General features: G+C 49.8%; 1 protein-coding gene across 14 annotated transcripts in view; it reads left to right on the top strand.

The window, feature by feature from the left end:
• ST3GAL3 (ST3 beta-galactoside alpha-2,3-sialyltransferase 3) overlaps nucleotides 1-24,712 on the top strand; it is a 383,098-nt gene that overhangs the window by 325,631 nt on the left and 32,755 nt on the right. For 7 of the 14 annotated variants that reach the window (XR_004646912.1, XR_004646911.1, XR_004646913.1 and 4 more), the window contains one exon: nucleotides 12,454-12,600. Coding sequence is in view for 11 of the 14 variants with exons in the window: in XM_034779913.1 (XP_034635804.1) it covers nucleotides 12,454-12,600 (147 nt within the window). In the remaining 3 variants the exon portion in view is untranslated. Of the gene's footprint in view, nucleotides 1-12,453; nucleotides 12,601-21,226; nucleotides 22,584-24,712 lie in introns of those variants that run through there. The other 7 variants (XM_034779914.1, XM_034779905.1, XM_034779909.1 and 4 more) reach the window with 6 other exon arrangements.

The following is a 24,712-nucleotide window of genomic DNA, read 5'->3' as shown; positions in this document are numbered from 1 at the left end:
AGGAGCTGTAATAAAGCTGTGTCACACTGCAGGGTCAGACTTTCCACTGGGGAGTCTGTTCGGGGGGCGGATTGGCGCCCTGCACTGCTCATGCGTGTCAGGCAGGCCTTGGTCAGGAGGATCAGGGCTCAGAGACTCCTCAATAACCAAGGCCGACAAGAAATCCGCATCAAGAGCAGTAATATTCCACTCTTCTTTGTTTGCAATGCTTAAATCAACGTCCAGGCTCCTAGCACACCACATATGGTAACAATATGCTGCCAATTACTGTTCGGGCTTTCGCAGTGAGGTTGAGGAGGGTAAGTAAATGGTTCAAGGCTGATCTCAAAGCGTTTTTTCCAGGATTTAATAAAGGGTGAATTCAGGGACTTCCTCTGCTTTGCTAATGTAATTGGGGCCAGATGGGCCCGGAGGATGGCAGCAGGTCCGAGGAAGAGGCGTGTTCAGGTTGCATGTGCAGCACGGCTGTCAGAAGGTTCCTTTAAAGCAGCATGGGGTTAGACTGGAACGCAAGCTCACTGGGAGGGCGAGTCCAAGGCTGGACCAAGCGTGAACAACGGCCCCTCTTTGGGAGTGAGCAGACGTTCCCGAGGCTGTGACAGTCCATTTGTGGCAGGGATGGGGAGCACGGTTAGTCCAGACTCCTAAGAAATGAGCAAACCATTTCCGGTGCTATGTTGTCTCTGCTTTGTGGGACAAGTTGGAGGCAAGGTTGGTTGGGATCCCAGTGATGTCCAGGGGAAACTGCCCCTCTCCCAGCGCTGGGCACGCAGAGGGGCAGGGGCTGGCTCTGGGGCCCCAGCAGGCTTGTACGCTTGCTGACCTGCTTCTCCTGTATGTAGCGTGTCAGTTGAGGGCCGGGCCAGGCCATCTCTTTCACCCAGCCAGGTGACACTGGGAGTTGAAAATCCCAAATTGGTCAGAGTTGAGGATGTGTCATTATGTATTAGGCTACTGATAGGGAAGGGATGGGAGCTGCCTCACTTGGGACACATACAGCTAGACTAGGCAGAATGCTAAAATGTACAGTGAACACTTGGGCTGTGGGGGGAGAGACTGGAGTCTTTGACCAGCCTTCTCAGGCCCCAGAAGCCCCCTGTGAGCTCCATGCAGCCCAGGTTCTGCAGACTTCAGCAAGGCATGGCTGGCCGGGAGGAGGAGGAGGACAGGCACTTTATAGAGCTTCATCCCCCAAGCACCTGTAGGAAAACATCCAGGGGAAGGAAAATTGACCCTGGCAGCATTAACTCCTGCAGGTTCACCCATCATCTCAACTGCCCAGGGGGAGGTTGTGTGGCCCAAGGGCAGATGGGGGCAGAAGAGTTCTGACCTTTCCGGTTATTCTGCCCTAGAAGGATTAGGTGTTTTTGAAATGGTGTAATGTACCCACGCAAGAATATTCTGCTTTCTTGGAGGACATGCCATTGGGAGCCAGGCTGCTGAAACCATGGAAGCAGGCGTAGCAGCGTCCCTGTCGGGCCAGAAACCTGGCGAATAAGGCGATTTGCTCTTGGGATGGCGTGTGAGCGTCCCAGTGCTCCCTGGGGAGAGCTAGCCATCACTGATGCAGCGATCGCACGAGGCCCCCAATGGCTGTTGCCGGGGTACCATGTGTGCGCTATGCGGAAAGGGGGGCCATGTCAGCGCCCAGGACACTTTGTCCATCAAGATGGATCCAGAGCAATTTAATTGGTGTCCCTGTTGGCTGCACTGACTGATTGGAATCCGGGATCACGGCGTGTGGTGCCCAGAAGGGCATTTCAAATGTCACACTTGTAAATGAACAGGGCCAGAGGTGCTCATGCTGCCGTGTGGCATTTGTTTCTCTCCGTGCTGGTACAGATTGTCTGTGGCACAATGAGCTGTGAAAATGGGACTCTGCAGCCCAGAGTTTCCTTCTAATCCTTTGTTTTGTCCTGTTATGGAAACAGCTGAGATTTTCAGAACCTTTGTTAGGGAGATAAAAATGTCTCCCAAGGCATCACACACTGGCCAGGCCTGGCTTGGTCAGGAGGAGCTGTGAGCAGGAATGTTATCAGCATGTGTCAGGCACCCAGCCATGGATCACCGCCTCGGCAGAGTGCTGACAGCCCTGCTGCACTTACGGGATTAACCTTTGGCGCTGCAAAGTTAGTGCTTCATTTCCCAAAGCTCCTCTTTGCTGGGATGAAGCCGTGTCCATGACGGGCAGACGACCCGTCCCTGGGTGCCGGTGGTAAAACCCCTGCTTGGTGAGTAGATGGGGAAGCAGTGCCCCTGAGGTGCCTATGGTAACCTTGGGTGGGGGGGAGGGCAAGCAGCCCCTCAGGGCACCAGTCATCTGAGTCGTGACCCTTGCAGGACAAGGGTCCCATCACACCATCATTAAGCTCTATTTTCTTGGCAGGAGCTGTGGCCTCGTCACTGCATGAAGGCTGTGTATTGCAATCCTTGGGTTCCTGCCACTGTGTGTGTGGGGGGCGGGGGGTGCAGAAGCAGTGTAAGGAATGGAGGGAGCTGATGGGTCTGCCATCCCCATTATTCCAGTCTGAGCTGTGCTTCCTTTTCCTGCACCGGATGCCATCCTAGGAGGCAGATCGAGAACCAGGGAAAGGGGCCACTCAGCTGCATTTCCAGTTAGTTACAGCAATGGTTCGAGTTAAACACAAGCTTTGAGTCTGCAAGAGAGTGAATGTACTTCTCTGCAGTCTCTGCTGGACTTAAATCCATCAGCATTGCCAGGCAAGCTACTGAGTGTCAAAAGAGATCCCCATGCTGCCCTCTGCAGTGCCAATCATCTGCTCAGGAACCCTGCTAGACAACAGAGTTGGGAGTAGGGTGACAAGGTGCCCAGTTTTCAACCAAAAGTCCGGTTGAAATGGGAACTGACAATGTCCAGTCAGATCTACTGACCGGACACCCAAAGTCCAGTTACTGTGGGCATGGAGGCACCAGCTCATTACCCATGCCAGCCCCTACTCAGCCAGCGCCGCCTCCTACCTGCGTCGGGCAGCTGCAGCTCAACCCAGCTCTGCAGGTGAGTTCCTCCCGACCCGGGGAGAGGGGAAAAGCAGCTGGGGACGGGGGTGGGGGAAAGAGAAGCGAACGGGGGCGGGGGCTTGGGAAGGGGCAGGGCTTTGGGTGGAAAAGGCAGGACCTCGGGAGAAGAGGTGGGGCAGAGGCAAGCCCTCGCAGGGAAGAGACAGGGTGGGGTGGAGGGGTTCTGGCACTCCTGCTTGAGTGTCCAGTTTTTAAAGATTACAAAGTTGGCAGCTCTAGTTGGGAGAGCTCATTACACACCAGCTCAACAGTGGTCAGAGTCCTGAGATTGAGGCACAAATCATTCAGGAAAGAGAGTGAGGGGCTCTCCATCTTCCATTAAATAGCAAAACTAAAATCTACTGGGGCATCACATTTCCTCTGTTGGCCAGTCACTACCTTGTCCCTTCTCTCCACCATCAAATCGCTGACAGGTTCAGGAGAATCCCCCATTTACAGAAAGGGATGAGATGGGAGGCTGGGGCAGGGACCGGGGCAGGGAAAGCAAAGAGGCACTTTTGGTTGTCTCTGATTCAGGTTCTGTCCGCATGGAGTCAGCTTCAGCCTTGGATTTTGAGCTCCTCCGGCAGGGACCACGTCTGTCTGTGTGTTCTCTCGGATGCTGAGCACTTTCTCGGTACTTAATAAGTGACTAACTTTCTATTTAAAATGGTGCGTTTTCAAATTCCCGACCGTTTGTGTCATAAGAGCTACTCGTCAGCAACACTTCAGTTCAGGAGAGCTGACCACCAGGCACCGTCTGACCACCTGAACCACGGGACGTTTAATTCTTGTAGTGACCATTTACCACGGAACATCTAACACAGCTCAGCGCCGTAATAAAGGAGGGTCAGCTCTCGGCAAATATTTCACAGCAGTCTTCACGTGATGCGGCAGACACTGCATCCAGGTCCGTTTCCACTGCAGTAGTGATGAGCTTCCTGGTGTCAGGTGTCTGGGTTTCTGCGAGAGCCACAATCAATGGTGGAAGATTTACTTTTCGATGGCCAGAAGCTTTTTCCAGATTCCACGGACAACTCACTTCATACCTTAAAGGACTCTAGAGTGACACTTGGGTCTTTAGGGATATACACATCTGCAAATAAAAGAAAGTTTAGCAGGTCTCAGTTGGCACAAAGATCCTGCCCTGCTCAATTTTCCGCCTTCCGTGGGCCACCAGAACCACTGGCTTAAGAGGTCAAGGTTTCAAAAAAAAGCCTTGCAGCTACCTCGACTGCTTCAGCCCAGCCATCAACATTGTCCAGACTAGAACATCAGACAGGTGTTGGAGGCCATTACTTCTGTTCATTCCATCCATTTACCTCCATCCCACCCATCCAACCTCTTCAGGGACCTGTCTCCTGATCAATTACGGACACAGGAAATCTCATTGCTCCTTAGTCTAGGAGCCATAGACCCAGTCCCACTTCAACACGGGGAAAGGGTCCTATTCAAGATATTTTCTGATACCCAAGAAAAACAGGAGTTGGAGGCTGATATTAGATCTCAGACAATTGAACAAGCATGTCCGACATCTGGAATTCAGGCTGGTGTCCCTAGCAGCCATAATTCCCTCCCTGGAACTAGGGGGCTGGTTTGCAACCCTTGACCTCAAAGATGCATGCTTCCACGTAGCAATTCATCCTTCTCAGTAAAGATCTCTTTGTTTCACGTTCAATCACAATCATTACCAGTGCCAGATTCAGCCTTCTGCCTGTCATCCTCCCCAAGGGTGTTCTCCAAAATCATGGCAGTCTTTCCCTACCTTGACAACTGGCTCCTCCAGGATCGGTCATGTCTGGAGGGATGGTCGGTAGTTCAAACAACAACTTAATTATTCCAAAGTCTAGGCCTGCAGATAAATCTCGAGAAATTGATCTTAGAAATTAATGGAGATATCCCATCTCCTAGAACTGGAAGGGACCTTGAAAGGTCATTGAGTCCAGCGTCCTGCTTTCACTAGCAGGACCAAGTACTGATTTTGCCCCAGATCCCCAAGTGGCCCCCTCAAGGATTGAACTCACAACCCTGGGTTTAGCAGGCCAATGCTCAAACCACTGAGCTATCCCTCCCCCCAAATTCTCTTTATGGGGCATCTTTGGATTTGATCATGGCCAGAGCTTATCCCCCTCTCGACAGGTTCCTTACGCTAAAGGAGAGTGCAGCTCAGCCCTCACGTTTCAACAAGGGCATGTCTGCAACTGCTAGGGCACATGGCAACTTGTGTTTTTGTGACGCATAACGCCAGGTTGTATCTTCAGTGTCTCCAGAGGTGGTTTAGGACAGTTTTTGTACCCAGCAAACAGTCTGAACAAGCAGGTATCAGTACCCAGCCGGGTCCCACAGTCACTCACCTGGTGGATGAATCCTTCCAAGGTTTCCTGTTCAACCAGAATCCCCCTACGGTCATGTTAACATCGGACACTTCCCCCTGGGGATGGGAAGCACACTTGGGTCCTCACACAGACCAAGGCCAGGGCCAGCACCAGCCCACCAAGCATGTGCTTGGGGCGGTGCCTGGAGGGGGGCGGCGCGGCGGGGTGCTCCGGCCCAAGAGCGGGGCCGCGACTGGGCTTGCCACCCTCCCCCCGGCACTCTGGCCGGTTGGGGAGAGCGGGGCCCCAGCCGGGCTTGCCGCCCTCCCCCCAGCGCTCCGGCCGGTCGGGGAGAGCGGAGAGCCGCGGCGGGCTCTCCGCCCTGCTCCCGGCGCTCTGGCCGCCGGGGAGAGCGGAGAGCCCCGACCGGGCTCTCCACCCTGCTCCGGCCGGTCGGGTATTGTGGGCCCGCGGCCGGGCTCGGCGCCCTCCCCTGCCATGCTTGGGGTCGGGGGGCAGCAGGTGGCTTTTTTGCCTAGGGCGGCAAAAAAGCCAGAGCCGGCCCTGACCAAGGCAAATGGTCACAACAGGAACAGCACTTGCACATCAATCTGTTGGAATTAAGAGCAATCAGAAATGCTCGCCTGCACTTTCTTCCCCTACTCAGAAACAAGCCCATCAAGATCACGACAAGCAAACAGCATGCGTGTATTATATCAATTGTCAGGCAGGGTGCAGTCCCCTTCACGCTGCACCAACCGACAAAGCTTTGGCACTGGTGCATAGCTAATTATCTCGGCTTCTGACCTCCCAGCTACACAAAACACTATGGTGGATGACCTCAGCCAACATTTCTCCCTAAATTACAAGTGGAAGTTGGATTCTTCAGTTCTCAACAAAATATTCCTAGCCTGGAATTTCCAGACATCAACCTCTTTGCCACAGCAGCCAACACAAAGTGCAGGAAATTCTGTTCCAGAAGGCGACAAAATCCCCAATCTCTAGGAGATGCTTTTCTCATTACATGACCAAAAGATCTTTTTTATGCATCTCCTCCAACTCCATTGCTTTTAAAGATCAAACAGGACCACGCCAAAGTCATTTTGATTGCACCAACTTGGCCAAGGCAAGTTTGGTTTCCTTAACTCATCAAACTCACCTCTCGCCCTCCATAGCGGCTCCTGAGCATATGTCGGCTAGTATCTCTGTGTGGGTCAGATGCTTCACCCCGTTCTGGACATTCTGTAACTGCCAGCTTGGCTCCTCAGTGGTTCTTGGGGCTAGAGATTGCCCGTTCATTGGAAGTACAAAAGGTACTTTTAAATCGCAGAAAGGAAACTACCAGGCATACCTACCATCAGAAATGGAGAAGATAACTTTGGTATAATGGGTGCCATCTTTCTCCTGTCCACTCATCCCTTCCCTCAGTCTTGGATTACCTGTTGGAATTGAAAAATGCAGGCCTTCCTCTGAGTCCCATGAAGGTTCATTTAGCTGCAATAACAACCAGTAGAAGGTTTCTCAGTATTCACTTGTCCAAGCACAGCGAGATTCCTAAAAGGACTTACCAAGCTTTTTCCATACTTTAGAGCCCCTACATCACTTTGGGATCTCAGCCTTGTTCTTAACTGCCTTATGAAACAGCCCTTTGAGCCACTAGCTAGGTGCTCACTGCTACATCTGTCTATGAAGATGGTGTTTGTGGTGGCTATCACTTCTGCTTGAAGGTTTGTGGAGACAGGGGCTCTAATGGCAGACTGTCCTTTTACTTTGTTCTTCAACGAGAGGATATCTTTACAACCCCATCCAAAGTTTTTATCTAACGTGTCCCCTGAATTTCACATCAACCAAACTATTCACCTTCTGGGGGTTTTCCTAAGCAGCATCAGTCCATACAGGAGTCTGCCTTTCATATGCTAGATGTTAAGAGGGCATTAACCTTTTATTTGGACAGGACTAGGCCACTCAAGAAGACCCCCTTGACCCTTTGTTTCTATTGCAGACAGGTCTAAGGGAGCACCTGTCTCCACGCAGAGTTTTTTTCTGAGTGAGTCTCTGGATGTGTTATTGCTTGTTATGGTTTCGCTGAGGTTACACCTTCCCTAAGAGTGCCTGCACTCTTCTAGATCACACTCTACATCTGTAGCCCTACTCAAAGATGTTCCAGTTGCTGAAATCTGCAGGGCTGCAGCGTGGTCCTCAGTGCGCACATTTTCCAACCTCTGTGCCCAGTTTATGCTGCAGGATCAGATGTGGCAGTGAGCAACACAGTTGTTTCTTCGGTGACGGACTCTACTCTGAAACTCCCACCTCCTTAAAGGGTTACTGCTAGGGAATCATCTAAAGTGGAGCACCTTACAGGGGTGCTGCTCAGAGAAGAAGGAGAGATTATGCACCTTCTGCAGTAACTGCATCCCTCTGTGGGTGCTCCACTTGCCCTTCTGCTTCGGAGCTGCCTCTGTGGGCTTTGCTGTAGAGAAGGAACTGCGGGTGGTTTGCCCACACAGCCCTAGATAGCCGCAGTACAGGGCCCAAGGATGTGTAGGGTGCATGCATGGGCCAAACGGGTACTGCTACCGGAACTCTTCGACCAAAGGCACTGGGGCACATGTGCACCTAAAGTGGAGGTGGAGGGACCCACCCCTCAGAGAACTCGCGTGGAGCCCCCACAGGGAGCTGAGGGGGGGACACACCTCAGAGTAACCACTCCTTTTTCCCAAAGAAATAAGGCGACATTAAGTTACTGTATCAGTTGATACAGTTAATGTTAATATTCCGTTGTAGTTTTGCTGCTTTTCAGAAATGTATTTTAACCACACTTGTCCTTTTATTTAAAGACAAAGAGAATGGAAATATTTGGAAAATTTAGTATTTCTTTAACTGAACTAGGTAAAACCCCATAAATGACTGGAACTGATTTAACGTAAGAAGAGTGTCAAATATTTCGAAAAACAGATTTACAGCAGTCATTTCCTTCCAGCCCAAAAGGCAGTGACACGGGAATGACCCTGGTAAGGCATTACAAGCAGCAAGAGCTTTCACATGCAGCAGTTAAAGTTCAGTGAAAGTTTCACTTGGGTTCTGTTGCTTTTAAACAGCACAGGCTCTGTGGCCCCAGGCTGGTGGGGCCTATGGTACCTCCCCATTTAAACTTGCAGGCTGGGGCTGGAGAGTGAAGGGAACTGGGCAGGGTACAGGGTGGAGTTCTCTCTTAGGGGGCAAGGGACAGGAGCACAGCCTCCAAACCCCACAGACAGCAGGATTCACAGGGGATGGAAACTCCAGTCCCTTCGAGGAACACCCTGTTCTCCTCTTCCTGTAGTGTAGGCCATCTGCTAAGGACATGCTTCCCTGGTCCCAGTGAACCCCCAGGGCTGCAGTGCCTCCACTGACCAGAGCCGCGAGGTGCTTCCACTGGGTCATCATCTTGGGAGTGGGGGGCAGGGACATGCTGCTATATTGGCTCTTCTGTACTTTGGGCCAGGGATCCTGGGGCCTTCACTGTGGAGCTGAGATCTCACTTCATTGTTTAATGGAGGGAAGCAAATCAGAGACCCAGGGATTGTCGGGGGCGGACAGAAGAGTTCAGTGAGTCTCCGGGTGGCTCTCCTGTAGGCGGCGGGGTTCCCGCTTTGAGATTGTGTTGTTGTAGCTCAGCAGCAGTGGGGTAAACACACAATGGCTGCATATTTCTCTTGGCTAGCGGAGAGCCACAGGCATGGGGGGCTGAGAACATGGATTTAGTCGTTACTCAGTTTAACTGTGACGTTGCAAGGGAACTCTGTAGGCATTGCTGCTTAGTTAATGTAAAAGCTGCTGCCAAGAGTCAAGTCTTCTAATTGTCTGTAAGTTTAGGGGCATACGCAATTAGTTTTCTAAGGGCCGTGGGTCAGTTCTTAGTGTAATGGGACTAGACAGCTGTTGCTGGTGTAATGTTAGAAATCAAGAAATCTTTGGGGGTTGTTTGTTGGGGTTTAAAAAGGAGCAGCCAAAGACATGCTCAGAAATCCTCATGATAGGGACAAGACAGGAATTGTACAAGTTACACCCAAATCGGTACTTTGCTCAAATTTCTGTGACCCGGAGAAAATTCACCTTTTATTACTAGAATCTGTGTATTAACAAGCTGTATGCAAACAGAATCAGGATTGTGTTTAAAAAACGTCAAATTGTGACCGTTTGGGAATTCCCAGTGAAGATTGGGTGTGACGATCAATTCTCATACTAGAACGTTTGCTCTTATGTGTTTACTTGGCCAGTAAAAATCGCTGCAGGCAAAGGCCCCAGTTCTCCCAGCAGCTCCCCCAACAGAGTGGGGCCCCAGTAAGTGGGGGCAGACTCTTCAGCAGCTTTGTGTTCTCATGAACATAATGGTTTGCATGCTGCTGCAACACAACGTGTGTGTGTGACACTGCAATGAACGGAACTACAGTGTCGCTAATGGACAGGGCTTTGTGGGAAGTACATAGAACTGTAGGGCTGGAAGGGACCTCGAGAACTCATCAAGTCCAGTCCCCTGGGCTGAGGCAGGACCCTAGACCATCCCTGACAGGAGTTTGTCCAACCTGTTCTTAGAACCCTCCAATCATGAGGATTACACGTCCTTTGGAAGCCTGTCCCAGAGCTTAGTTACCCTTAGAGTTAGAAAGTTTTTCCTAATCCTAACCTGACTCTCCCTTGCTGCAGATGAAGCTGATGACTGCTTGTCCTACCTTCAGTGGGGGTGGAGAACAATTGGTCACTGTCCTCTTTATAACAACCCTGAACCTATTTGAAGATTACCATTAGGTCCCCCTCAGGCTTCTTTTCCCACGACTAACCAGGCCCAGGTTTTTAACCTTTCTCCATAGGTCAGGGTTTCTAAACCTTTTGCCCTCTTTGTTGCTCTGCTCTGGACTCTCTCCAGTTTGTCCACATCTTTCCTAAAGCATGACACTCAGTGCTCCAGCTGAGGCCTCACCAGCGCTGAGTAGAGCGGGACAGTTACCTCTCGTGTCTGGATGCTTTGCTGGGGAGCTTGGAAAAAATATGTCCAGGTTCCTTTTTCGTTTCAAGTGGACACCCTTCTAATTGCATTATGCAAGTTTGAGTTTAATAAATGTCATTATTTTAGTCACCTGTAGTTTTTGCCCTTTCACAGGTACCTCCAATACACTACAACACCCCATAAACTGCTGGGCGCTCCATCTGCTCGAGCCAAGGAGCTGTGCTCGAAACTGCTGCTCCCTCAGGAGCAGGTCGGGTGGAGGTCTTTGTGTGACAAGTGCTGGTCACATTGAATAGTTCTTTGCCAGGACAGTGGTGGGGGCTCTAGAGATGCCAAAGAGAGGACCGAATATGTCAATCTCTCACTGTCTCTTGAGCTCGGAAGAGCTGGGCTCCAGAGTGATAGGCAGTGCTGCTTGGGTTCACCCACTTGCTGAGAAGTTCGGGAGCTCTGTCAAGCAGTGACTTTACTCACCTGGCATGAGGACATCACTCAAGCCTGTCTAAACATGGCAGTTGCGCTGTTTTAACTAAACTGGAGTAGTTAAAGCAATACGACACACTGGGGACGTCAGGTTGCCAACTTTGCAATATTTAAAAACCAGACACTCCAGCAGGAGTGTGGGAATCTCCCCTGCCCCGCCTCTTCCCCCCGAGGCCCTACCCCTACCCCGCCTTGTCTGAGGCCCTACCCCTACCCCGCCTTGTCTGAGGCCCTACCCCTACCCTGCCTTGTCTGAGGCCCTGCCCCTACCCCGCCTTGTCTGAGGCCCTGCCCCTACCCCACCTTGTCTGAGGCCCTGCCCCTACCCCGCCTTGTCTGAGGCCCTACCCCTACCCCTACCCCGCCTTGTCTGAGGCCATGCCCCCTGCTCATTCTTCTTCCCTCTTTCCCCCATCTGCTCTTCCCCTCTTTCCTACCACCATGCGCAGGTCAGGAGGGACTCGCCTGTGGAGCAGGGCAGGGGGCTGCAGCCACCCGACGCAGGTAGGAGACGGCCCAGGCTGAGTAGGGGCTGGTGCAGGTGATGACCCAGAGTCTCCCCCACCTGCAGTAAGTGGACCTCGGGAATGACTGGACGCTGTCAGGTCCCCTTTTCGACCTGGCCATCCTATGGGGGCGTACAGTGTATTCCCCTGCCCCTTTCTTTGTGGTCTCAGTCTTTGGGTGGGTGCATTTAGGAGCGAAATGGAAAGACAAAGGAAGGGAGGGGGGTAATGAGAAGAGGGTTTTGGGGCAAACTGATCAGCCCACGGGGGGAGACTGTTCGGAGTGAAAATGCAGCAAACCCTCCGCCACCCTCTGTGTTCTCGTTCCCTGCTTGGACTGTTCTGCGGCTTCAGTCTCTGGCTGGCTCCTCCCTGCAGTTTCTTTCTCTAAGGCCACATGGCTGGGGAGTGCTGCCTGGGTCCTAGTGCCCCCTAATGGGCGTTTCCCCCAACCCAGAACTGTGCAGGGGTGCTGGGGAGGAAGGGGTACTCCTGGCTGGCCCCTCCCCCTAGGGCAGCGGTACCTGCTTAAACTGCTTTGAGAGCTGCTGCAGTCGCGACTCCGCAGAATCCCATGCGTTACGTTCCCCGTTCAGCGTCAGTACTAACTGAGACCCGCTCCGGGATTAGAACAGCAGCTCCGTGCCATGGCTATTTTAATCTCTGAAAACAAATTTACCCACTTCCAGCAAAGAATTGACCTATTTCGTGCTTCCTCTCCCAGCAGTACTCACTGTCCTAGCCCCAAGGTCCAACGGCTGGAGAAGGGGAGGTTTAACCTCGTGCGTGAATCGCTCTGCCTTGCTCTATTCCTGCAGGAAAGGCCGAGCATGGTCCCTTGAACAGGAGGCTCTGCTTGTGGGCTGGGGGTTTCAGATGGCGCTGGCTAGAGGGGCAGGAAGCAGCTACCTGGCAAGCCGGATGTATTCTTGTTGTTCGTATTGCTGTAGTGCCTCGGAGACCTACGTTTTCTCTACAGATCCAGAGGCTGTTGACTCAGCAGCTGAGGCGTGGAGGTGGCTGAATGCCCTACCCCTGAACAGCCCTGCAGGGGCAATCTCTGTCCCAGAGCCATTCGCTGGAAATCAGGGTTCATTCTAAGGATGACAACTAACAATGTATATTCCTTCTTTTCCCCCCTCAGAACATCCCCACCTTGGGAAGTGTCGCAATCACCATGGCGCTGCACAACTGTGATGAGGTAGCAGTAGCTGGATTTGGCTATGACATGAATTCACCAAATGCACCACTCCATTACTACGAGAGCATCAAGATGTCTGCCATAAAGGAGGTAAGGGCCCGGGGGCTAGCTGAGGGCAGGCCTGTGAAATTGGTGATAACGGGTATGGCTTTTCCTGTGGAGGAGCCTGAGCCAAGGGTGTCTGGGCTCCAAGCCACGGCCCAGCACACGACTGCCAGGATGTTTACGCTTAGCGCTTCCAGGGACACGCTCAAGCAGAATGTATGTTACAACCGGTTACCATCTGCGTGGGAAAGTCCTCTGCATACACGTGTGTGTGATCCCTTCCCCTTCTCCGAGCTAGCGCCAGAGGCCAAAGTAAAGGATGGAAAAGTTACAGAGAAATGTAAACTAGAATGGGCTAAATCCTGCACTGGTGCTGGGGAGTCAGGTTTTTCCATCTATTTTATTATTCTGACCAATATCCTTTTTTGTCATATGATCCGCTCCTCTCTGCTCCTGCTGAGAAATGTGGAGGAGAGGACTTTGCCGATGCATGTTGTCTTCCCGCTGGCTGTGAAGCTGCAAACTAATGTATACACACGTCCTTCCACCTCTACAGAAGGATTTGACGAGGCCAGATCTAAACTAGAAACTTTTACTGGAACAGTAATCTTGGGCAGGGGTGTGACTTTTGCAACATTTCTATACTGATAAAATCCCTGGTGTAGACACAGTTATACTGGCATAAAAATGGTGTTGCTGATATAGCTTATTTCAGTCGGGGAACTGGTGTGAGTTACACTGGTGAAAGCGCCTTTTTGCAGTTTGAGCTGAGTCTGCACAGGAAGGGTTTGCTGATCTAGCTAAACTTTTCTAGTGTAGACCTGGCCTCAGTCTTTTAAAAGGTGCCTCCTGTGGTTTGCCAGCTCTCAGGGGCATCGTGAGGGGACAGGGGCCTGGCAAAGGGAAGGATGACTCAGTGCTTAGGGGTGCTAAGCTGGGACTTGGGAGAGCTGGGTTCAGTTCCTAGCTCCTGATACAGATGTTCATGTATGAAGACACCTTGGATAAGTCACTCAGTCCCTCTGTGCCTCGGTTTCCCTATGTAGCCACTGAAGAAGGGAGCTTCCTTTCCTGACAGGGGCGTTGTGAAGAGAAATATCTTGGTGTCCAAGATACTCTGGTGATGGGAGACCAGCTAGGTAACCTGCGATAGGTAAATAGTGGGCTGTGGCAACTCTCCTTCTTGTTCAACCTCTGAGCCCATCCACTGGCAAGGCTTCTGTTGCCACATGTGGAAATGACCCTCAGATCTATCCCACACCTGTGGCCATGTGCAGTGTTCCCCTTGATGCTCTTTCCTACATCTCTTCCAGGTTGTCCAGCCATCATAGCTAAACCAGAGCTCCCACCGTTCTGAGCTCCTCGCCCCACGCCACAGGCTCCCCATCCTCTCTACGTCCATTCCAAACTCACTTCCAGGGCTCCTCCCTGCCAGCCATGCTCCTCTTCCGGTTCTGTATTCTGTCTGCTTCCCCCAGAACAACCTCCTGCCCTGTCCATGCTGCCCGGGAGTCCTCCCTGACGCTGCATGCCATACAGCCCCCCTCTCCTCTGTCAGACTCTCCACCGTCCCGCTGATTCCCCTACATGATCACATACACGAAGAGCTGCCTGGGAACGGGCACGCTGGTACTGTCCCACCCAGGCAGCCCCAGAACTCTGCTCTGTACGTTCCTGCCTCGTGCCGAGCCCCGTGCTTTTATCTCCCCACGGTGCCTTGCCACGATCACTTCACAGAAGAAACTCTTCAGGGCAGGACCCGTGTTCTTACTTGAGCTGTAAAGTGCCCAGCATAGCTCTGACCCTACATCCAACTATGATCTAATGTCACAGCCCACAGCGCATTGCAGCTGCTGCGGAGCCACCAGGTCCTCAGCTGTTCCTCACAGACAAGAGTCGTTTCCTGGCCACGGCCGGTTAGCTCACCTCAGAGCGCCTGCAGCAGAATCATTGCTGAGATCTGCCTCTGTCAGGCGAGCGCGCGCACAGCTGCATTCACACAGGGCAGCTGCGCTGGAGAACGGGGACGCTGCATGCCAGACCTCAGCAAGCTGCCTCCATACAAAGTGACCATTGCTCTGGTACAAAAAGGCCGGGGAGAGATGCTCACCTCTCTGCTCTTGCATGTTCTCCATCGCTGCTGTTACATGTCACAGGGATTTAATTCAGGTGTGAAGGGGACTCCCACTGGCGAAGTCCTGGTGAGTCACAGAACGTGTGGGTAAAGCGGAGCTCTCTCTCCAGGGAGGTGGCAGGAAGTTGCACTCTGTAGAATGGAATGAGCCCAGGGCTTTGCTGTGTCACCATTAGCATAGTCTGTGATGCAACTGCACTAATGTGGAGAGTCATCTCCAGCACCTGTCATGAAAACATCGTCTTCTGCTGTAGGGACACGTTTGTAATAACTGCTAGCAAGGGAAGTTTTGTCTTTGTGCATTTGACAGCGCTTTGTGCAGAATCTGATTAGCTGCTTTGTTCAGTTGCCCTTCCTGTCTCCCATTTAATGACCTCACTCTCTTGCTGGGTCCTGCCCTGGGCATGGGGAGAGCTCCCTGGAGAGCATGCCCTGCCCCAGGCCTGCACTGGGATAGTTAATCTCTCACCAACAGAAGCTAGCCCAATAAACGTCCCTAGACCTCGCCCTCGCCCACCTCCTCTCTCTGAGTTTGATTCTGGCAGCCTGGGAAAGAGGTGTACAGCTTCCAAGGCCAGAAGGAAGCATGGTGATCATCTAGTCTGACCTCCTGTGCAGCACAGGTCAGAGACCTGCCCCACAGCCATTCCTAGGGCAGAGCTTTAGAAAAACATGCAGTCTTGAGTTAAAAATTGCCAGCGAGCCACCATGACCTTGATACATTGTTCCAGTGGTTAATTTCCCTCCCTGTTAAAAATGTACACCTTATTTCCAGTCTGAATTCATGTAGCTTTAACTTCCAGTCCTTGGGTTGTGTTTTACCATCCTCTGCTAGACTGGAGAGCCCATTGTCAAAATATTTGTTCCCCATGCAGGTAATTAAAGACTGTAATCAAGTTACCCCTTAACCTTCTCTTAGTTTAGCTAAATAGACTGAGTTCCTTGAGTCTGTCATTGTAAGGCAGGTTTTCTAATCCGTTAATCATTCTCATGGCTCTTCTCTGAATCCTCTCCAATTTACCAATGTGCTCCCTGAATTGTGGGCACAGGATTCCAGCAGCAGTCGCACCAGTGCCAAACACAGAGGTAAAATATCGGCTTGTCTCCTATTTGACATTCCCCTATTTATGGATCCCAGGATCACATTAGCTCTTTTGGCCAAGCATCGCACTGGGATCTCAGGTTCAGCTGATTATCCACCACGACCCCCAAATATTTTTCAGAGTCCCTGCTTCCCAGGATGGAGTCCCCCATCCTGTAAGTATGGCCGACATTCTCTGTTCCTAGATGTGTACACTTATATATAAAGCATATTAAAATGCATAGTTCCCTTGTGACCAGCTTTCCAAATGCTCCAGATCACGCTGTTTCAGTGACTTGTCCTCTTCGTTATTTCCCACTCCCTCAATTTCTGTAAAAAGCGACAAGGAGTCCTGTGGCACCTTATAGACTAACAGATGTATTGGAGCATAAGCTTTCGTGAGTGAATACCCACTTCGTCAGACGCATGTAATGGAAATTTCCAGAGGCAGGTACAAATGTGCAGGCAAGAATCAGTCTGGAGATAACGAGGTTAGTTCAATCAAGGAGGGTGAGGCCTTCTTCTAGCAGTTGAAGTGTGAGCACCAAGGGAGGAGAAACTGCTTCTGTAGTTGGCTAGCCATGCACAGTCCTTGTTTAATCCTGAGCTGATGGTGTCAAATTTGCAAATGAACTGGAGCTCAGCAGTTTCTCTTTGGAGTCTGGTTCTGAAGGTTTTTTGCTGTAAGATGGCTACCTTTACGTCTGCTATTGTGTGGCAAGGGAGGTTGAAGTGTTCTCCTACAGGTTTTTGTATATTGCCATTCCTGATATCTGACTTGTGTCCATTTATCCTTTTACATAGTGACTGTCCAGTTTGGCCGATGTACATAGCAGAGGGGCATTGCTGGCACACGGCTACCCTCTGATACTCAATTTCTGTGTCATCTGCAAACTTTATCAGGGATGATTTTATGTTTTCTTCTAGGCCATTGATAAAAATATTAAATAGCAAAGGGCCAAGAACCAAGGGAGGATTACATGGAGACCTATCAGTCAGCCAGCTTTTAATCCATTTCATGTGTGCCATGGTAATTTTATATCCTTCTAGGTTTTTAATCAAGATGTCGTGCAGTGCTAAGTCAAGCTCCTTGCAGAAGTCTGTAATATCAACACTCTTACCTTTATCAACCAAACTCGTAATCTCATAAAAAACATATCAAGTTGGTTTGACAGAATCTGTTTTCCATTAACCCATGTGTTTGGCATTAATAGTACCCTCTCTAATAGGTGGCCTATTGGGTAGCGCACCCAGTACTGTGTCTCAGAGAGAGGGCCTTTCAGTTCAGTTCATCACCCAAGGACGGGGTTAGCTTCACCTTGGGTTTGCCATGTCCTTGCCCTCTTCTTATCAGAGGTGAGTGAGACTGGAATGTGGCTTGTGCCCTTCCTGCAACGGGGGCAGTTGGAAGGGGAGCCGGGGCCCCTCCACTGCACCAGGTTCCGTTCCAGCTCCCTGGAGTGCCCTCAGAGTTACCCTTCCTGGGTCACTTCCTACCACCTACCCCTCCCCCCAGCTCCAAGTCCAATACAAGGTAACAAAAGAAAAGACAGCTAAATCTTCAGCTCTTCCCGGGCTCAGTGTGCAGTCCTGTTTTCTTCAGCGCCCTTGTCCAGGAGCCCTCAGAGAGGTCTGTCTTCCTCCCCCTCCTCCCACTTCTGAACGGAGTTGGCTCCTTTTAAGCTTCCCGTCCAGCTAGAGCATGCTTTGCCGGCCTGGAGGGGCGGGGCTATCTTGGCCCCCTGTTATCCGTTAACCCCTTCAGGCCCAGTGTGGGTTTTGTACACCTCATCACACTCTCCTTTAAGTCTTTACTAGCAGAGTCCTGTATCAACTGCTCCATTCTCTTGCCCAGGATCAGTGTCAGACTGACAGGCCTATAATTACCCAGGTCATCCCATTTTTAAATATCAGCACAACATTAGCTTTCTTCCAGTCTTCTGGAACTTCCCTGATGTCCCAAGATTTTTTAGAAAATTAGCATTAGCCGTCCAGCGAGCTCCTCCGCCAGCTCTTTTAAAACTCTTGGATGCAAGTTATCCACACGTGCTCATGTTAAAATGTCTAACTTTACTAGCTTCTATTTAACATACTCCTGAAATACTAGTGGAATTGAAAGAGTGTTCTTATCATCATACTACATGACTACATCATTTGTTCTTTTCCCAAACACAGAACAGAGGAATGTATTGAACACTTCTGCCACTTCTGCATTATTGATGATACTATCATTTCCATCTATTATGGACCAATACCATTGTTAGGATTCTTTTTGTTCCTAACTCCTTCTTATTGTCCTTAATGCTGCTGTCCATAGATTTCTCCTTGTTTTCCTTTGCTTCCCTTATCAATTGTCTACAGTTCTAGCTTCTGAAGTATATTCATTACTATTAACTTCCCCTTACTTCATTTGTTATATGGTGTATTTCAGTTCAAACCCACCTTCTTTCCATAACTGGCCTGATGGTTCAGTCTTTGATTGGGAGCACGGTACCTCAGATTTACACTCCTCTGCTCACTGAGAAGCTATCTGACACTTTGTCCAGGGTGCGCTGTACAAAGGTGAGGGAGAGTTGGAAACTCCTGACATAAGAATGGCCACACCAGGTCAGACCAGTGGTCTTCTGACAGTGGCCAATGCCAGATGCTTCAAATGGAATTAACAGAACAGAGCAATCATCAAATGATCCATCCTCTGGCAGTCAGAGGCTTAAGAACACCCTGAGCATGGAGTTGCATCTCTGAACGTCTTGGCTAATAGCTATTGATGGACCTTATCTAATTCTCTGTTGAATCCAGTTATAGTTTTGGCCTTCAAAGCATCCCCTGTCAAAGAGTTCCACAGGTTGGCTGTGCATTGTGTGAAGAAGTACTTTGTTTTAGGGCTGTCAATTAATCGCAGTTAACTAATGCGATTAACTCAAAAAAATTAATCGTGATTAAAAAAATTAATTGCGATTAATCGCAGTTTTAATTGCACTGTTAAACAATAGCATACCAATTGAAATTTATTAAATATTTTGGATGTTTTTCTACATTTTCATATATATTGTATTCTGTGTTGTAACTGAAATCAAAGTGTATATTATTTTTGATTACAAATATTTGCACTGTAAAAATTATAAACAAAATAAATAGTCTTTTTCAATTCACCTCATACAAGTACTGTAGTACAGTCTCTTTGCTGTGAAAGTGCAATTTATAAATGTATATTTTGTTTTGTTACATAACTGCACTCAAAAACAAAACAATGTAAAACAAGTCCACTCAGTCCTATTTCTTGTTCAGCCAATCGCTAAGACAAACAAGTTTGTTTACATTTATGGGAGATAATGCTGCCCGCTTCTTATTTACAATGTCACCTGAAAGTGAGAACAGGTGTTTGCATGGCACTTTTGTAGATGGCATTGCAAGGTATTTACATGCCAGATATGCTAAACATTCATATGCTCCTTCATGCTTCAGCCACCATTCCAGAGGACATGCTTCCATGCTGATGATGCTCATTAAAAAAATAATGTGTTAATTAAATTTGTGATTGAACTCCTTGGGGGAGAATTGTATGTCCCCTGCTCTGATTTACTGGCATTCTGCCATATATTTCATGTTATAGCAGTCTCGGATGATGACCCAGGACATGTTGTTCACTTTTTAAGAACACTTTCACTGCAGATTTGACAAAATCAAATAAGGTACTAATGTGAGATTTCTAAGGATAGATACAGCACTTGATCCAAGGTTTAAGAATCTGAAGTGCCTTCCAAAATCTGAGAGGGATGAGGTATGGGGCATGCTTTCAGAAGTCTTAAAAGAGCAACACTCCAATGCGGAAACTATAGAACCCGAACGACCAAAAAAGAAAATCATCCTTGTGCTGGTGGCATCTGACTCAGATAATGAAAATGAACATGTGTTGGTCCACTCTGCTTTTGATTCTCATCGAGCAGAACCTGTCATCAGCATAGACGCATGTCCTCTGAAATGGTGGTTGAAGCCAGGGCCGGCTCCAGGCACCAGCTTACCAAGCAGGTGCTTGGGGCGGCCACTTCGGAGAGGGGCGGCACGTCCAGCTGTTTGGCAGCAATTCGGCGGATGGTCCCTCACTCCTGCTCGGAGCGAAGGACCGCCCGCCTAATTGCTGCCGCAGATCGCGATCGCGGCTTGTTTGTTTGTTTTGTTTGGCTGCTTGGGGCGGCCAAAACCCTGGAGCCGGCCCTGGTTGAAGCATGGAGGGACATATGAATCTTTAGTGCATCTGGCACGTAAATATCTTGCGATTCTGGCTACAACAGTGCCATGCGAACGCCTGTTCTCACTTTCAGGTGACATTGTAAACAAGAACAGGGCAGTATTATTTCCTGCAAATGTAAACAAACTTGTTTGTCTTAGCAATTGGCTTAACAAGTAGTAGGACTGAGTGGACTTGCAGGCTCTAAAATTTTACATTGTTTTATTTTTAATGCAGTTTTTTTTGTACACAATTCTACATTTGTAAGTTCAACTTTAATGATAAAGAGATTGCACTACAGTACTTGTATTTGGTGAATTTAAAAATTCTGTTTTTTTTTTTTAATTTTATTTCTGTTGTTTTTTACAGTGCAAATACTTGTAATCAAAAATAAATATAAAGTGAGCACTGTACACTTTATATTTAATGCCACAGCACAACTGGTTGCTGAGCTCTGTGACTTTATCCTCACGCACAATTATTTCAAATTTGGTGACAATATATACCTCCAGACCAGTGGCACCGCTATGGGCACCCGCATGGCCCCACAATATGCCAACATTTTTATGGCTGACCTGGAACAACGCTTCCTCAGCTCTCGTCCACTCACGCCCTTTCTCTACGTACGCTACATTGATGACATCTTCATCATATGGACCCATGGGAAGGAGACTCTGGAAGAATTCCACCACGATTTCAACAGCTTCCACCCCACCATCAACCTCAACCTGGACTAATCTACACGGGAGGTCCACTTCCTAGACACCACAGTACAAATAAGTGATGGTCACGTTAACACTACCTTATACCAAAAACCTTTTTTACAGTCGCTTTTTACTGTACACTTTGTATTCTGTGTTGTAATTGAAATCAATATATTTGAAAATGTAGAAAACTTCCAAAAATATTTAAATAAATGGTATTCTATTATTGTTTAAGAGTGCGATTAATAGCAATTAATTTTTTTTATCGCTTGACAGCCCTACTTCGTTTTGTTTGTTTGAAACCTGCTGCTTAGTAATTTCATCACTAATCAAAGCATCATGAATCCCCTTTTTATTTTGATTTGTTTCCAAAGCTGGGGCTGTTGGTGAGAGCCCTGAAGGACCATGAGCTGCTCACATTTGATCTTTGTAGATAGGGTCCTGTTCTGTTTGAAGTGTCGTTATTCGATATGTGGCTGCCAGTCTAATCCTCACCTCACACCCAGGTTCTTCTTATGTTTCAGTTCCTTGCTACAAGAAAAGCCATCTGCTCCCAACTATCAATAATTGATGCCCCACGAGCCTCCTTGCCTGCCCCCATGACAAATGGTTTGTGATATTGTGGAATCTGAAGAGAGGCAGGTGGATTGCATTTCTTCCTCTCATGTGAATAGTCATGGTAGCTGGTGCCTGTTAGTCACCTGGGGAGAAAGTTGGACGGTGAAGGGGACAGTTGCCTGGATTGTGCCTGCTGCAGCGTCTCTCAAAGAACTCGCAGGCTGGGGTTGACCAAACCTGAATAGTAGATGTTGGGTGAAGACAGCATTCAGAGAAGATACCAATATGTTGTTCACAACAAGAAGGCTTTCCCCAACCTGCCATGTTGGTAGCCTGTGCAAAATGCTGCTCTTAGCACTAACAGCCTAAGCTGAGGTCCAAGTGAGACTTGTCTCTGCCAGTCATTACTGTGTCCCCGCGGAGGCTTCATCCCACAGACCTAGAGCATCAAGTGCACTTATTTCGGCTCTGCCTGTGGGCCTCTGTGGCCTAGCCCTTCCCATACTGCCCCTGTGTCCCAGCCCGTCACGTACCTGGAGGAGCAGTTCATGCAGGTTGCTGTATTGAAGCCAGTTGTATACTAACTGTTTTTAGTTTGACAGAGAGCTGCAGAAATGGGAGGGAATCTAGTGTAGGGAGCGGGGGAGGGACTTTGTGTGTCGCTCGTAGAACACAGCTGAAGGTAGCAATGTGTTAACACTGGAGCGAGTGTCAGGTCCGTTCTACTGGACTATCAGCATGTCACAGAGAAGAGCCTCCCTAGTTTGTTCTGGACTGACTTGGGCAGAGTGTGTCTCTAAAACGGGCTCTCCGGAGGGCCGGGAGCTGACCCCCTGAAGTAGTCGTGCTGGGTGGGTGGAGTGTACCAGTGAAACTTGAATTCCTCTGAGTTGTGCATAAGGCAGAGCCATAAAGCCCAGGATTAAATGAGTCCACAGACAATTTCCTGTCCCTCCTTTCTCTGCCAGTCAGCCATTGAAATTAAGTCAGGACTGTTAAGACAAGGGACTGCAGTCTGGAGACCTGGCGTCTTGTTTTGCCCTGCCACAAACTTGCCATACAACCTGGGGCAATTCGCTGCACCTCAGTGTCCCGCGCTTTCAAAGAGCTTTAAGATCTGAGAATGAAAAGCACTAAGGGAGAGCTAAATACCAATACCAACTGAGACGGCATGTGGCTCGACAAGGACCTCTTTGGTGTAATAACGAGTTGTGGGGAGATATTGGAGGTGGGGTTGTGATGGGGTATCCCCCCCTCACCGGCCATCCCGGGGTTAATGGAGGCCTGAAAAGGAAGTTCAGCTGGGGCACCATATAAAGCCAGGGAGCTGGGAGCAGAGAGGGGCAGCAGGGGAAGGAGTCTGCAGTCAGTCCCTGGGATGAGGGAGGTCATCGGGGACAAGGAGTAAGTCCGGGGGAGAGTGAGCCCTCAGAGCTATCCTTCAGAAAGGAGTCTGGCAAGGAACTAGAAGGGGCTGAAGCAGCCACAGGGAGTAGAGTCGGCTCCTGTGCTAAACCCAGAACAAGGCGAGAGAAGATAGAGAGGCTTGGTAGGAAGGAGCCCAGGGAAACGGACTGAGCAGACCTAGATTGCTGGTTCTAGGTCCCTGGGCTGGAACCTGGTGTAGCAGGTGAGCTGGTTCCCCCACCAGCCTCTGGTAGAGTGGCACAGAGCCCAAGGAGGGACTGAACACCCCCTGGAAACAGCTTTTGGACAGTTCCCTGGGGCACATTGTAACCCCAGAAGGGGTGGACTCTATGGGGAGTCAGAGGGCCAAGTTACCAGAACAGAGGCTATTGCAGAGCGAGCAGGAAGGGAGAACCCAATGCAGGGACGGCGACATTTCCAGACACAAGGAGGCGTGCTGTGAGTGGGTGGCAGCCCCATTCCAGAGTTCCTGCCAGGTTCTGGTTTGGGCCTAGTGCTATTCCAGATAGTCCATAACAACTCGGAGGGTGCAGTGAACAATGTGCTGGTCAAATCTGAGGCTGAGTCAAAGCTGTGGGGGATATCAGAGGATGGCCTGGATCCCCTACGATGGGCTTGGCCCTGGTGCGGGGGGCTGGCCTGGGACAGCCCCCACTGGAGGTCTCTTCCAGCATAAAAGACTGTGAAACCTTTACAGTGTGTAAGCGCCAGTTAGCAGCTGCAGAAAGGTGCTAGAGTTCCTCCCCAAACCCACTGTTATTCTTACAGAGAACGTAAACACAAACTTTCTCCCGCCTGCGTGTGAGCGTGTGAGCGAGAGAGAAAATCTCTTTGGGAATGTCCATCAAACCGACTGTTCATTGTGCTGTGTCTGGAAGGGAACAGGCCTGCGGGCTACAGTGTGTGTTTCCCAACCACAAGGTGTGTCACTGATTTACATGAGATGCCTACTTGACATCTCCCTGGACACCCCTGAAAGCCCAGTGACTCATCTCGAAGGAATTGGTTCTGATTACACAAAAAGGCCAGTGAAAGACACTCGTCGGCTCACTGCTGGGGGTGGGGGATAATTTTTCACTGTAGAAATGCTGAGTGGCGTGGAGCTGTGCAGAAGAGGTGAAGCACAGTCTGAACAAGTGTGCACACTTGCTTGGTCTCTACTTTCCTCATGGGACAATGTGTCGTGGTCCCTTGATGTCCAGGGAGGCACCATTATCTGTGCTCAGACGGCTTCTCCCGGCATCGTGTCCTCTATGGCTGTACGAACATTGCCCTGCCGCCAGGAGGAGCGGCTGAGGACACCTGAATGCTGTGGTTTCTTGGCCATCCAAGAGTTCTGTGTATTTTCCCTGAGGGCAGAAGTCTGGGTTTGGAACCACTGAACTCATTCCTTGTGTGCCCCTTAGGACAGTTTAGCTGCCCAGAGCAGCAGAACACGGGGGGGCAGCTCGTGAGAACTCCTGAAGGCCTGGGAGTTAAAGTCCATCAGAGAGTTTCCTCGTAGGTGAGCTTGTGTCCCTCCACACTGGGGCAGATTGACTTTAATGGAGCTAAGGCAGGTTAGCCCAGCGGAGGATCTGCTAAGAAAGGGCTGTTTTTCCTCATCCCTTTTGTGTTAGTAGGACGGTGAAGCCAGGGCCAGCCATCTCCACAATGGGTTCTGGTGATCTTGAATATTTCTAGTATCAGAGGGGTAGCCGTGTTAGTCTGAATCTGTAAAAAGCAACAGAGGGTCCTGTGGCACCTTTGAGACTAACAGAAGTATTGGGAGCATAAGCTTTCGTGGGTAAGAACCTCACTTCTTCAGATGCAAGTGAAGAAGTGACAGGTTTCAGAGTAGCAGCCGTGTTAGTCTGTATCCACAAAAAGAAGAACAGGAGTACTTGTGGCACCTTAGAGACTAACAAGTATATTAGAGCATAAGCTTTCGTGGACTACAGCCCACCGAAGAAGTGGGCTGTAGTCCACGAAAGCTTATGCTCTAATAAATTTGTTAGTCTCTAAGGTGCCACAAGTACTCCTGT

This window comes from Trachemys scripta, chromosome 8 (genome assembly GCF_013100865.1).
Source record: "Trachemys scripta elegans isolate TJP31775 chromosome 8, CAS_Tse_1.0, whole genome shotgun sequence".
Taxonomy (NCBI): Eukaryota; Metazoa; Chordata; order Testudines; family Emydidae; genus Trachemys; species Trachemys scripta.
Note: the sequence above shows the minus strand (reverse complement) of the source record. Positions and strands in the feature narration are given on the sequence as shown.